The sequence below is a fragment of the Lacerta agilis genome, chromosome 5 (assembly GCF_009819535.1).
Source record: "Lacerta agilis isolate rLacAgi1 chromosome 5, rLacAgi1.pri, whole genome shotgun sequence".
Taxonomy (NCBI): domain Eukaryota; kingdom Metazoa; phylum Chordata; class Lepidosauria; order Squamata; family Lacertidae; genus Lacerta; species Lacerta agilis.
The window spans coordinates 90,480,517-90,493,442 of record NC_046316.1 but is presented as its reverse complement, the minus strand read 5'-3'; the positions used below and the strand labels follow the sequence as shown (position 1 = coordinate 90,493,442).

Sequence of the window (12,926 nt, the reverse complement as noted above, 5' to 3'; positions counted from 1 at the left end):
TCTTAAGCCACACGCCCCAGCCCAGGGAGCTAAGTGGCTGGGCAGGGGAGGGGTGTGCGATGATAACTAGCTTCTCAGAATTTACTTCTGACATTTTATCCTAGCCTTTGCTGCTGTAGGTCCCCTTTGAGCAGTGTAGATGGGGCTCGACATCAAAAGTAAGTGGGTCTGCCTAAAAATTAAATATTCTGTGTAGCTCTGGTGGGTCCTACCCACTTCATAGGCAAGCTTCATCCCCACTGCACTCGGCAATGAAATTTGAATGTCATGTGTGGGGCCTATATTTGGAGTGGCAAAGCCCCAAGCAATGTAGCACACCGGGGCACGCACATTTGGCAAAAGAGTTTTCACTCATAACTTGTCAGTTTTTACTCTCGAGCTGCAGTTACTATTTTGAGACGCCTGCAAATTCATTTCACATTCTTGATCTGGCACTATGCTGTCCTGTGAGGTTGGGAGCCTCCAAACTAGCTGCTGCTTATTGACTTTGTAAGAAGCACCTACCCTTTTGAAAGCTGAAATGTGGCCAACTTCTTGTCCAAAAAAATACTTAGAGGGAAGGAAGAGTCCAAGCGAAAGCTGTGTATGCTATGCTTTTGTCAGCTTGCATTTCTATCATTCGGGGTTGATTTCAGCTTCTAGCCAGTTCAATATTTTGGAGAGGAAGAAGGGCAACACCCTATTTCTTGAGGGTGTGTGTGTGTGTGTGTGTCAGAACAAGAGCTGGGAGTCTCTGACTGTGAAGTTGGATGAGATGTAGTATGGAGCGAGATAATGACGCTGTGTGTGTACTCAGTCCTCAGAGCCCTGTTCAGGAGCAGAAGGGAATGGCCGTATGCAACATGACCCTCTGTTATTAGCAGGCAGGATAAAGCATTCAGATTGGGCCAGAATGCTAGGATCCTTCTGTCCTGGTCTGGTCAACAGAGCAGCACCTTCTGCCAGTTGCACTTCAGGCTTCAGTGAAGCCCCAGTTCAAGTAGAGAGGTAGCCCCTAAGAAAAGGAGAAAATTTAATATATGTTATGTGGAATTTCAGGGCAATTTTTAGCCTGTAGCTGTTGTCACTTTTCTAGTTGTAGCAGGGAGAGGGCTTATGTGGTCCTTGCAGGCTTTGGGATGAGCTTGATGGGCCACAGTGCCACGCAATAAAAATCCCGTTGCAGAAGGAGGGTAGCTGCCAGAAGGCCATATTGCCTGTGCCGGGAAACTTCTCTGTCCTATTTTAGCTTGCCTTTGTTTCTTTGCTGAAACATACCTTGTTCTTCAGAGGAGGATTTCATTGACTCATAGAATCGTAGAGTTGGAAGAGACCCTGAGGGTCATCTAGTGCAGCCCCCTGCAATGCAGGAATCTCAACTAGATCTTACTTGACAAATGACCATCCATCTGTCCAATGAGCTTCTTTGCCTCATTGGCTCCTCCTACCTGTTGCTTCTTTTTGTTGCTTGATAGTTGGCTTAGAAGATCCATTTAGAAGTGGATACTAGCGGTTCTGTACAGGGGCATGCCTGTGTCATTGATTGCTTGCCCTGTCCTGAAAGAATTGAGATTTAGTAGGTGCCTAACAACTTGAGAGATGAGGTTTGATACAGAAGATGTCACGTTCAGTTGATGGAACCTTTCACCTTCAGGTTTGATAACCATGTGCCTGTGAGTAGCAACACCACAGCAGTCTCTCAAGTGCCATTGGTTGGCAACTGGCTAGAATACTTTTAACCAGCTGCCTTGTATTAAAAATCATCAGTTATAAAATCAATTATATTTGCATAGGTTAGCATAATAGCAGAGCTGTTTAAATTCATTTGAAGTAATAATATACATTTCAGCATAACAGCCCTGCATTAGCTTGAATTGTGCTTTATATTGCATATGGTGGTTGGCCTAGGTAGGAACATGCATCTCTTTGAATGGATCAGGGACACCCATCAAGCCAGATGTGTAGTACAGTGTACATTTCCATGCATATCCTCATAGGCTGCAAAGGGAGATCTCCCTTGAAGGGTTGGGACAAATGTCTCTGTGAGTTACATATACAGTATATGGACCTGATTTTTCTGTTTTGTCATTCTGTTGGCACCCTGTAACCAAGATGACCAGTGCACAAGCTTTTGATGTTCTGTGGCCTGGTCCCGTGACAGGAGTGTGATGGGAGCTAAAGGGGAGTGGGGAATAGTTCAAGGATCACATGATGTGGCACACAGCTCTAGCAGCTTTCTGGGGGAAACTGGTGTGGATGTCATTGCAGTTTGTTGTTTCTGTTGATGGAGGCAAGGATGGTGCAGTCTGCCACAGCTGTTACTCATTGACCAGTGAAATAAATGACTTTGTAAGACAAAGAGGAAACAAAGCTGTAGCTGAATGGTCAAGAGGGATCTGGAGTGGAATTCTTAGGCTGGAGCTGAAAACTCTTGATGTCGCTTCACAAGAACACTTGGCAAGATCCAGGAATGTGGCTTTGAAGCTGGTCGCAGCGGATAGCCAAGGCCAGCCTACATCTTAGTGGCAAGTTGATACCTGCTAGAATCATAGAATTGTAGAGTTGGAAGGGACCACAATGGTCACCCATCTAGTCCAACCCCCTGTAATGCAGGAACCTTATCTCCAATGTGGGGCTCAAACCCATGACCCTGAGATTAAGAGTCTCATGCTCTACCATTGGTTTTGTTTTATTTGTTAAATTCATATCCTACCATTCCTCCTAAATCTGTGATAGAAGATTACCATTGAAAATACTGTAAAATCATGTTTGGAACATTTAAATACAATAAACATAGCAAAACAAATGTTAAAAGAGACATGACTAAATCATGTGTCTGGATATGCCCACTGAATCGGAAAAGTTTCAGCAGGCGTCACAGTGTTTTGAAGTCGTCTGCCTGGTGCTAGTGGATAGGGAATTCCAGGACGCAGGGGCTGCCACATTAAAGGAATTATTGTCTGTGCCATTTTGCATGAAGAAAGTGAGTTTTGCGCTCTGAAGGAACAATGGAAATAAGCAAGCTTTTTGAGATAATTCTTCTAGGTGTGGGGTTGAAGAAGCTCAACTCTGTTCTTTTCTCTTTTCTCTCTCCTCCCTTGGCCCTTCCTGCCCTCCTGCTGAGTTGAGGCTTTTCCAGGAATGAGCAGTTTTGCTCACAAAGCACATTCCACAGCCTCAGTTCCTTTTTGGCAAGAGCATTTGCCTGCTGTTAAACCAGAGCCAGGCCCAACTTGTCAACCCTTTTTCTAAGGCTGGGGCTAAAGGGGCGCAAAGCAAATAGAGGGGTGCAGGGGTGCTCTATTTAGCTGCCTACTTGAGGGTTGGTTCTGCCTTGATACCTGCTAAGCCCTCGGAGCACGGCTACTACCCTCTCCTCTCCACCCCCCCCCCCCGCATTCTGGCCAGACAAACTTGCATGTGACAGTCTGAAATCCCTTTTACTACACCATCTCCTGGGAATTAACTGAACTTTGTTGGCATACGTCTGTCTCAAGAGACAATGGAGTACACCTCCAGTGGTGAAATCAAACCTGTGTTAGCCGCACTGAAGTGACTTACCCAGGGTGCAGGCCTGGGCAGTGTGTATGTAAATCCTGGGCTGCCCAGATGACAAGACCCCTCTCTCGGCCTCGCTGGTGTGATCCAAAGGAAAGCAGACCAATACCTTAGGCACCAGCTTGGCTGCAGGCGTCCACAGAAGGAGGCGTACAAGGCGCCACCCCACCGTCTTAGGGACTCTGGTTTTGTGTAGGGGTTTACACTTTCGACTTTTCTTCTCCCGAAGTGATCCTGCAAGGCAGCAGAGGTTTAGGATCAAAGTTTTCCTTCTCCTAGGTACACAAGCCCCATCTGCCCCTCATATCCCTCTAGACCACGTGTAGAAACCCCCTTCTTGACCGTTAGACCCACTACTGGTCTCATCTGTTCAATCCATCAGAGCCTGTCTTTGCATGCAGGGGAAGTCCCTAATTCACTGAGGGTTTCCCCTCATCTGGTTTAGCCGGCCAGTCAGAGCTATTCTAGAATCTGTCAGCATTTACATGGAAGGAAACTGAGTGTGTTCAGGGCTTAGTTAAACCACCAACACCCACCCACAGATTTGTTGCATTCCTGCATTGCCCTTTTTCCCTTTATGGATCTCAGTGTAAAAGTGGTGAACTCCCGTTCTCCCACTCTGATATTGGCCAGTTTCAGATCTGCTTAGCATCTGTGATGGAACGAGAGCAATCACCTTCAGGCCATTTTCTGGGGCTGGATTTGAACAAGAGTTCACTTTGCAGCCATGTTTGTGGGGTAAGATAGAGAGGGTGGCAAAGGGCTTATTGCAGCCACAATATAATCATGTCTAGTCACAACATTTTAACTATCTTAATTACTACATACAGAAGTAGAAAACATGTCACTAATGTGTTCCCTAATGGTCATTGTAGCCTCTTATTATCCTCAGAGCAATTTCAGTTTTCGGTGTGGGTTTGGCAGGCTTGTAAGTAGCTGCTCACCCGCTTGCCTGGAGTGAGTAAAACACACTTCTAGGCAGTCAAGCTTTACAAAAGGTTGTTCTCCCCATTATTTGTTTTTTCTTACAGGCTACAAGTAATTAATATAGTTAGGTGTGTGTGCAGACAAGTAAGAATATTTGAAGGTTAGCCATTTCTGTGGACTTGCTGCCAAGCTAGGATACAGCAAACAAAATAACAGACTTTTGTAGTTGACAGCTCAGCAGCAAGTGACTTGCATTGACAGTGATCTAGATAGTGTTATATGAACAGAGGACATATTGCTAGATTCAGTCAAAGTAGCAAATTCATCTTGTGCAATTTGCCGTTCCCGTGAAATTTTACCGTTGCACATTGGGATGGCGTTCCTAGTGAGAAACCGCTTATGACAAACACAGGTTTGGTAATCCTGGTGTGTGTTAAGTTGCCTGTCTTACTATGGGCACTGCTCTTGAAATATAATCAGTAATAATTTCTAATAGCTAACAACATTCAGGGTGGGATGGACACAGCTTTTGGTTCAACAAGCGCCTGGAGTCCCTTCTAGTATGCTGCCTAGGCAAGGTTTGTGCGCACTGCAGCCTGTGTGTCCTAGGTGTCAGAAGTGGAGTGGATGCCAGCCTTGGCATCAGATTTACTCCCAGCTCCCTCCATTAAAGGGGGGGGGGCTCCTGTGTAACAAGATGGTTCCTTGACTGGAGAAGTTGAGAGAGGCATATCTGGAAGGCAGGTGATGGGAAGTACTTCTCAGAATTTTCCTGAACCTACTTTGGGGGATGGGTCTCCACCCTCCCCAACCTCCTGGGACCCTCCCTGGGATCAGACATCTTTTGGGGGGTCAGAATCTGTTACCCTGACCCCCCTGGGACTCTCCTCCAGGTCTAACTCCCACTTTTCCTTGGGGTTTGACCACTCTTCCAGGGGACTCATGACAGATGGGAAGGGCTTCCAGCATTGAGACATCTCTCTTGAAAAATGTAAAGCCATATGTATACTTAACCTTCAAGTAGATCCCATTGAACACAGTGAGGGTGATCTGAGTCTGGGTGCATGTGATCCAAGTGTGTGGGAGAAAGAAACGAAAAAACCTGAGCACCTGCATTGCTTCCATGAATTGCAGTTAATGTAGAAGCAACATGTTCAGCATAATGGAACTAAAAATTAAGCAGTTAATTCACTGCAGTTCGATGGATACAACCCACATGTTTTTATTCCATTTTCCCTCATCCATGAGGACTAGATCCCCCTGCAAATGAAAATGACAATCCTTGGATTGCCAGCTTCTTCAACAGGTTCTGTTCTGACTCTGTTAACACAGTGCCTGCCACCAAAATGTATATTGAGTTAGACTGTTGATCTGTCTCATTCAGTATTAACTTTACTGACTGGCAGCAGCCCTCCAGGGGTGTCAGGCAGGGAGTCATCCCAGCCCTACCTGGGGATGCTGGCGATTGCACCTGAGATGTTCTGCATGCATAGCAGGTGCTGTACCACTGAGCTATGGCCCTTTGACCTTGAACCCACAAAAGGGCCTGCATACAGGTGATAAAGGTTATGCATAGATTTAAAAAACCTAGGCATCCATAAGCCTCTTTCACCTAGAGTTATGATCCTGTGTCACAGTGGTCCCTTGGTGCTCTGCAGATTGCACTCCTGGTTTTGTGAGTAAGGGGTTGCCCACTGTCTTGCAGTTCAGTTTCTTGGCACAGAGCCTTCTGAAGCTCTTTGAATCTCTTCTGCCTGCATCTCTGTAAGACACAGCTAGCTGATTGGTTGGTGCAGAAGATGTGGGAAATGGTGTCACTTTAAAAGACTCCATTCAGATTAAATGAGTGCATCTGAGCCTTCAGGGCCTCAAGGAGCAGGTTTCTTTGATGTATAAAGTAGGGACAGAAGGCGTCGTCTGGGTGGGGCAGAGTTAATTAGGATGGAAAACCCTATTTGCCTCCTGCAATTTTCTGTCCATGTTTTGAAATGAGCAGAAAAATCCTGCCTGCAGAGGAGTTCCACAACTGGAAGAAGTACCAGGAGTTCCTGACTTCATCTTATTATCCCAGTTCCTAAGTGCATACAGGAGGCATGCAAGAGGAGTGCAGCTCCAAAGTTAACCATAAAATGAGAAAACATACTTAACATGCCTGCCGAAACAAACATGTCTTCACCAAGTGCCTGAAAGGGGCCTGTCTGATCTCAGCTGGGACTGAGTGACACTGAATTGAGCCCACAATATTGAACACTCCTGGTGGATCTGAGTCATGTAAGACTACTCACAGTAACTCCTCTCAAGAGCTCTGTGATTGGGCAGGGATATAAGGCACCCATCAGTCCCTAAGGTATCCTTGAACCCAAGTTGTTAATTAATACAAGAACCTTGAATTTGGCTCAGTAGGAACCAGTTGTTGTTGGCACCTGTCTACCTCGAGATACAGTGGAGTGTGCTTCTGGGGGTGAAGCCAAACCGCTGCGCTGGGAGCACCGAAGTGACCTCCCTGGGATGCAAGCCTGGGCAGAGTGTAGCCTGGGCTGCCGAAACGGCAACACACACACACACACACACACGGCCTCGCTGATTTGGTCCAAAGGAAAGGAAAGCAATATGTTTGGCACCAGCTTGGCTGCAGGTGTTACTGGAAAGAGACAGTCTACTAGGCACCATTCAACCATCTTAGGGGCTCCACTTTGGATTTGTGTAGGGTTTACTCCTTGGCTTCATCTTCTTGCTTTTAAACACTATAGTTATATGGTGGTAATAGCCTGTCCAGACTTACTCTGTGTCCCCACGTAATTTCTAACGCTCCTTCCCTCCAGTGCTGTAGACTGACAGGCCTTTAAAACTCAGCTTGTACATTTTCCAAACCCATTTTGATGTATGGATCCTTGGAGCACTGGGAAAGTTGAAGATGAATGAGAGGTTCTCCATATAGATGGCCATTTTTCAAATAATCTGTGTGCTGTACAGATTATCTTCATCTTGTGCATGAAGTTACTTGAGTCCGGTTTTTTTTTTTTAACAGAACTCAAGGTCGGGCCAGAAAGCCAAGGATTCTTGTGTGAACAGAATAGCCAGTGGATTTATGAAGGGTGGGACTAGTTACCACCCCAACTAGTAGAAGCCACATTGTGCCTCAGTCAAGTTTCTCAGCCTTTTAGGCAACCATGAAGACTACCAACATTCAGAAAGCTGAGCTTCTGAGGATTTTGTTGGAGTGAATACGTTTATCTCAGCAGAAGTGGGCTTGGTTGATCATGTCACATTCAGAGGTATTTTGCCTGAAGAACATAGGATTTCCAAATATGAAAGTAATTGACTCCCCTTTTTAAAAAGATGGGGCCTCTCCTAACAGTAACACAGCGTCTGAGCTGAACCCTTTGGACTGCCTTCTTTTCATCCTCCACCCCGCCAAGGCGTTGACCCAAATGATTGTACTTTCTTGCATGGTTCCATCTGGTGAAGACTTCAAAGTCTTGTCTCATTTTGGCAGGAACGTATGGCCTTCCATAAGTCAGGAGGGTTTTGCAGTGGGGATATCTCAGCCTCTGTTCAGCCCACATGCACAATTGCTTTCATTTATGGAGCTTAGACTCTGTGTAAATTGAGGAGAAAAGGCCATATTTGTGTCTTGTCTTATGCCCCAGGATGCTCAAACATGTTGCTACATGTTCTTTGCTGGGATGGAAATAAAGCGATTTAAATAAGAGTCAGCTAAAGATTTTAATCTGAAGCTTTTAAAGGCCTTTTGTCAAATAACTCTTGTTTTGCTGTGTGCCAGGGGAAGGTTGAGCCCATATGCCTTTAAATCGTCTTCACCAGCCAAGGATGCCTGAGGCCAGTTGCTGGAGGACTAAAGGAGGGCAAGGGGGGCTGCAATCAGACAGCTCCGCTCTGTTGGCCAGGCAACAGCAGACGGTCAGGCTCCTTGTCTGTAAGTTATGCCTGTCCAGTCCAAAGACCTTTTGCTGCCTGCCAAATTCAAAGCCAGATGTTGCTAACACCTGTTCCCTTCTGTCCTCAAAGGGGCCTCTGAGAGCTGAGTGCCCCAGAATCCCTGCCACTCTGATCTGGAGGCATTGATACATTTGCGGAACAGAAGACAACAGTCCCTTCTTGTTCACAAATGTTGCTGCATTTAGCATCTATAGCATGGCTCGGCAAACTAAGGCCTGTGGACCGGATCAGGCCCAATTGCCTTCTGGACCCGGCCTGTGGATGGTCCGGGAATTGCCGTGTGGATCGCCAGCAAGCGTGCGTTCTTTCTCTCTCCCTCACACGCCTCCTTCCTCCTGGCTTCTCCCTGCCCTGCCTAGAGGAGGAAGGAGGCTGGGCTTTGTTGGTGCCAGCAGCAGCAGCGCTCGAGCTGCCCCCATTTTAAGCAGCCCCTCTCTGCAGCCCTTTTGCGCGCTGCTCATTGTCCCTCCGCTGCCGCCGCCAGCCCCTGCCGCTTGCAAGACGCAGGTAAGCAGCCACCGGGGCTTGTGGCGCTCTTGCATCACCCTCCCCCCCCCAAAAAAATATAGTCCGGCCCCCCACAAGGTCTGAGAGATAGTGGACCGGCCCCCTACTGAAAAGCTTTGATGACCCCTGATCTATAGGTTCACTCCATTTAGCCAGCAACTACAGATTTTCCTTCTTATCATTTGCTCCAAGTAGGCTTGCATTCTAAGGATTCTCTGTTATTATTATTTTTTAAGGAAACATTAGTCTTGGCAATGCAATAGGCACCCCATAGTTTATGCAGGTTACAGAGCCCAGTTTTCCTTTGTACAGGGTTGGGGCCATCGCACCATATCCCCTTTGACTTCTGTCTTCCGGATATGTTACGTTATACACTGCCTTTCATACCTTAAAATACCCTTGTGGTAAGATGTGTGTAGTCTAGGAGCCAGCAATAGAACGGGGATCAGTTCTCTCCCTCAGAATAAAACATCGATTGAAATATTGAGACCTGACAGGATAATGTGGCTTACTTTGATTTATCATTTTAAAGTGAACAATGTTTTCGCCTGTCATTGTGCAAAAGAGCCTTGTTCTCCCCCCGTCTTTCTTTTAAGAAGGATTCCCATGCAGATTCTTGCTTAGTCATGTAGTTTTCCGGGCAGCCTAGACACGTCTCTACATCTCAATCCTGCTTCACTTGACAGGGCTCTCTAAGGGACAAATGAACTGTAAAACACACACACACACACACACTTCCTTTTATAGAAATCATAAATAAGAAGCAGAAATTGGAGAGAGCTTAGCTGCAAGTTGACAGATCCACAAATATGACCTGCGAAATAAGCAGATTAGGAAGTACAGATGTTTCTGGTTTGATTTGAGCTGTGTTGGTTGGGTAGGTAGGGCTTAGGATGTGGAACTGAGATGCATTCACATATCATGCCCAATCTCTGCCTCTTAAGAAACATCCTCAGGTTTTGTTATCGTGGCAGTCCAAGTTCATCTGAGGTTTTTTGCCCTAGAATCAGGCTGCCAGCTCTGTTATTTTTTGACCTCATGTGCTGGCCTGTACTTTGACATCTGTCTCTCTCTTTTCTTTTTGCAGCGTTGTGAAGGAAGAAATCTCAGACGACAATGCAAAGCTTCCCTGTTTCAACGGCCGCGTGGTGTCTTGGGTAAGATGGATTCTTGACTGGGTTTCTCTTTCCAGGCAGCCGCTTTAAGCAGCCGCTTCAAGTGACATATTGGAGTCCAATTAGCCTAAGTGCCCCTCCTTACAGGGCTTGTAACTGCAGTGCCTAATTCTCAGGTTTACTGTGCCTTTGTGGCCTCATCATCCTTGGTTCTCTGGCCTCTACCCACCCAGCACCTTCTCCTCTTCCATTTAAAACTGAGCATGCTATATTCCACCTTGCCCAACTGGCCACAAAGGAGCAGCAGCAGTAGCCTTGCCTTGCCTAGGAAAAAGAAGGGCAAACACAGCTTGTCTATTTGACGGTCAGCTGGCAGGCTGGTCTGCCAGTTTGAGCACTTCATACCACATTGGGCTAGGAGCTCAGCTCAGCCATTGGAGAGGAAGGCCATTGGAGAGGAAGCCTTAAAACTTGGAAGGTGAAAGAATGTGAGAGTTAGCAGGTGTGTGCATGTGCAAGTCTTCCCAGTAATCCTAAACTGAAGCAATTCCCTTTTTCTGTCTCCACTTGCCCTGCTTATACTTTGGTGTGAGAGGAGCCAGGGCTTTTTATCTCTCTCCCCACCCCCACTTTATCCCTTAAAAGGTTTTTGCTAGGTACACCCTTCCAGTGAATGCCTTAATTTTGCACATGTTCAGTTGAAACCAGGTGGACCACCTCAGAGTAAGGAGGGTTGGGGATCACATTCTAGGCTCTGGAGCACACAATCCATAAAACCCATTTTTGGATTCCTTTGGACTCTTAACCCAGTGGATAAGAACCTAGCAGTGTAAAACTTACTTAAGTATATCTACTCAAAGGTAAGTCCCCTTCCGTTCAGTGGAACATAAACTGAAGCAAGGGCGCATGAGATGGCAGCCTTGGCATGAAAGAGGAAGGAAGCAGGGAGAGACTCATTGGCAAGTGACAACCTCTTCTTTTCCTTCCATGGCTGGATATCGGATAAACACCAGTGCATCCTCATGAACTAACTGATTGTTGCTGGAAGTAGATGGATCTTTGGTATTTAGTCATCGAAACAATTCAGTTTTATGCCACTGATAGAAAAGCAGGGCAAATTACTGTGTTTGGGGACAAGCTTCAATCAATTTGAATTAAAATTAATCAAGACCTTGGTAATATGTAAGTGTAGCATAGTTCAGACCAGTGTTTCCCAAACTTGGGTTTGCAGCTGTTGTTGGACTACAACTCCCATCATCCCTAGCTAGCAGGACTAGTGCTTAGGGATGATGGGAACTGTAGTCCAAAAACGACTGCAGATCCAAGTTTGGGAAACCTTGGTTCAGACAATCATTCCTCATTTTATAAACCATTAGAAGAAAGGATCCTGGCTAATTTTCCTGGTTCGTTAACCAACACTAACGTAGATTAAAATGCTGAAACTAGGCCAGTTCACGTTTTCATAATGGGAAAGATCTCATGCCACTGCTAAGCTCCCAGCTCCTTCAAATTCTCTTTCAGTGTTTGCCAGTGGAATGTAAACTTCTACCCTAGTTAGGTCTGATGCTAAACTAGCAATCTGCTAAACAAATCAAGACATTTTAAATTAAAACCTGTAAAGTCACAGGCTGCTTAGCAGGTTTGATAGGAGTGAATGTGCAAAACTGATTTCTGACTGTTGGATACGCTGTAGAACAGCTGCTGTGGAATGAAGCAGTGTCTTTAGCAGCCTCTTTTTGTATTTATTTTCAGACACATTCAGATATCTTATGTGAGCTTGCTTTTACAGCAGCCATAGAATGGGCTGGGCTGGGCTGCCATAGTGTGTTTTGCTTCAGGAAGCAAATGTCTTAGCCCAGTACTGGCTGTGCAAGCCAGATGTCGTCTTCTAATATCACAGGTCCCAGTGGAGTGTTAGCTCTGTGAGCTTAGAGGCTCTGATTTAGGTTGCCGCTTATGCTGGATTTGGATTCTGAATGCTTTACCGTCAGTTGCCCCTTTTATGACATGAATAATATCAAGACCTATGATTTTAAGGAAATCCTGCACAAGTTGTGCCCTACCAGGTTGAGTAGACCTCATGTTTTGGGTGCCTGCCCGAGGCTGGAAAAACCAAGGGGTTGTTCACCACTGAAAGCCCGCAACACATGACTGGTGCAATGTGTTGGTTTTATGGGTAACACATTGGGCTGGCCTGTTCTAGGGTGCAACAGTTTGCACGGTTGCCTTACTGTGGGAAAAGTCCTCCTTAGCTTCTCTCTCTGGGCAGTCAGTCACAGAACTGCTGCCGCCGTATTAATATTGCCAGTTGCTCCAAAAATTCCTGCGCTGGCTGGTGGTGATGGGAATTGTATTCCAAAACATCTGGAAGGCACCAGTTGGGAAAGGCTATTGTAAATGGTTGGACTAAAGCAAGGCCTTATTTGGGGCTCAGTCCTATTCCTGTAATGCAGGGACAGTTATAATAATGTATGTGTTCATACATCATGCGTAGCCACTGCTTCCACCTTCCGTTGCACTGTGTCACCCACTTCTGGAAGGTGGCCACCCACCCACACGCAGGAGGAATCCAGAGGATGGAAGAGTAGGAGATATGTATACACTATGAGCAGACATCTGTCCTCCTTGCTGCCCCCCCCATCCCTACTCCACCCTCCATTACAGATTTTGGCCCGTCTTCTCTTTCTCATAGAAGCCAGTAGTCCTCATTGACCTGTAACAAGAAATGAATGAGGCTGCAGTAGGAAGACATTTGATGGGGAGGACAACCTGTCTTGCTTATCTGACACTGGTATCAGGTATCACTTATCTGGGATTTGGGAGGGGGTGGAGAGAGACCATATTTCCACAGCATCAGCTGTGTTTCTGTTTGGATAAAAG

General features: G+C 46.2%; 1 protein-coding gene across 2 annotated transcripts in view; it reads left to right on the top strand.

The window, feature by feature from the left end:
* The window catches only part of DVL3 (dishevelled segment polarity protein 3), a 52,119-nt gene that overhangs the window by 17,947 nt on the left and 21,246 nt on the right, over positions 1–12,926 (top strand). For both annotated transcript variants that reach the window (XM_033150835.1, XM_033150836.1), the window contains exon 2: positions 10,019–10,088. In XM_033150835.1, coding sequence (XP_033006726.1) covers positions 10,019–10,088 — 70 coding nt within the window. The remainder of the gene's footprint in view (positions 1–10,018; positions 10,089–12,926) is intronic.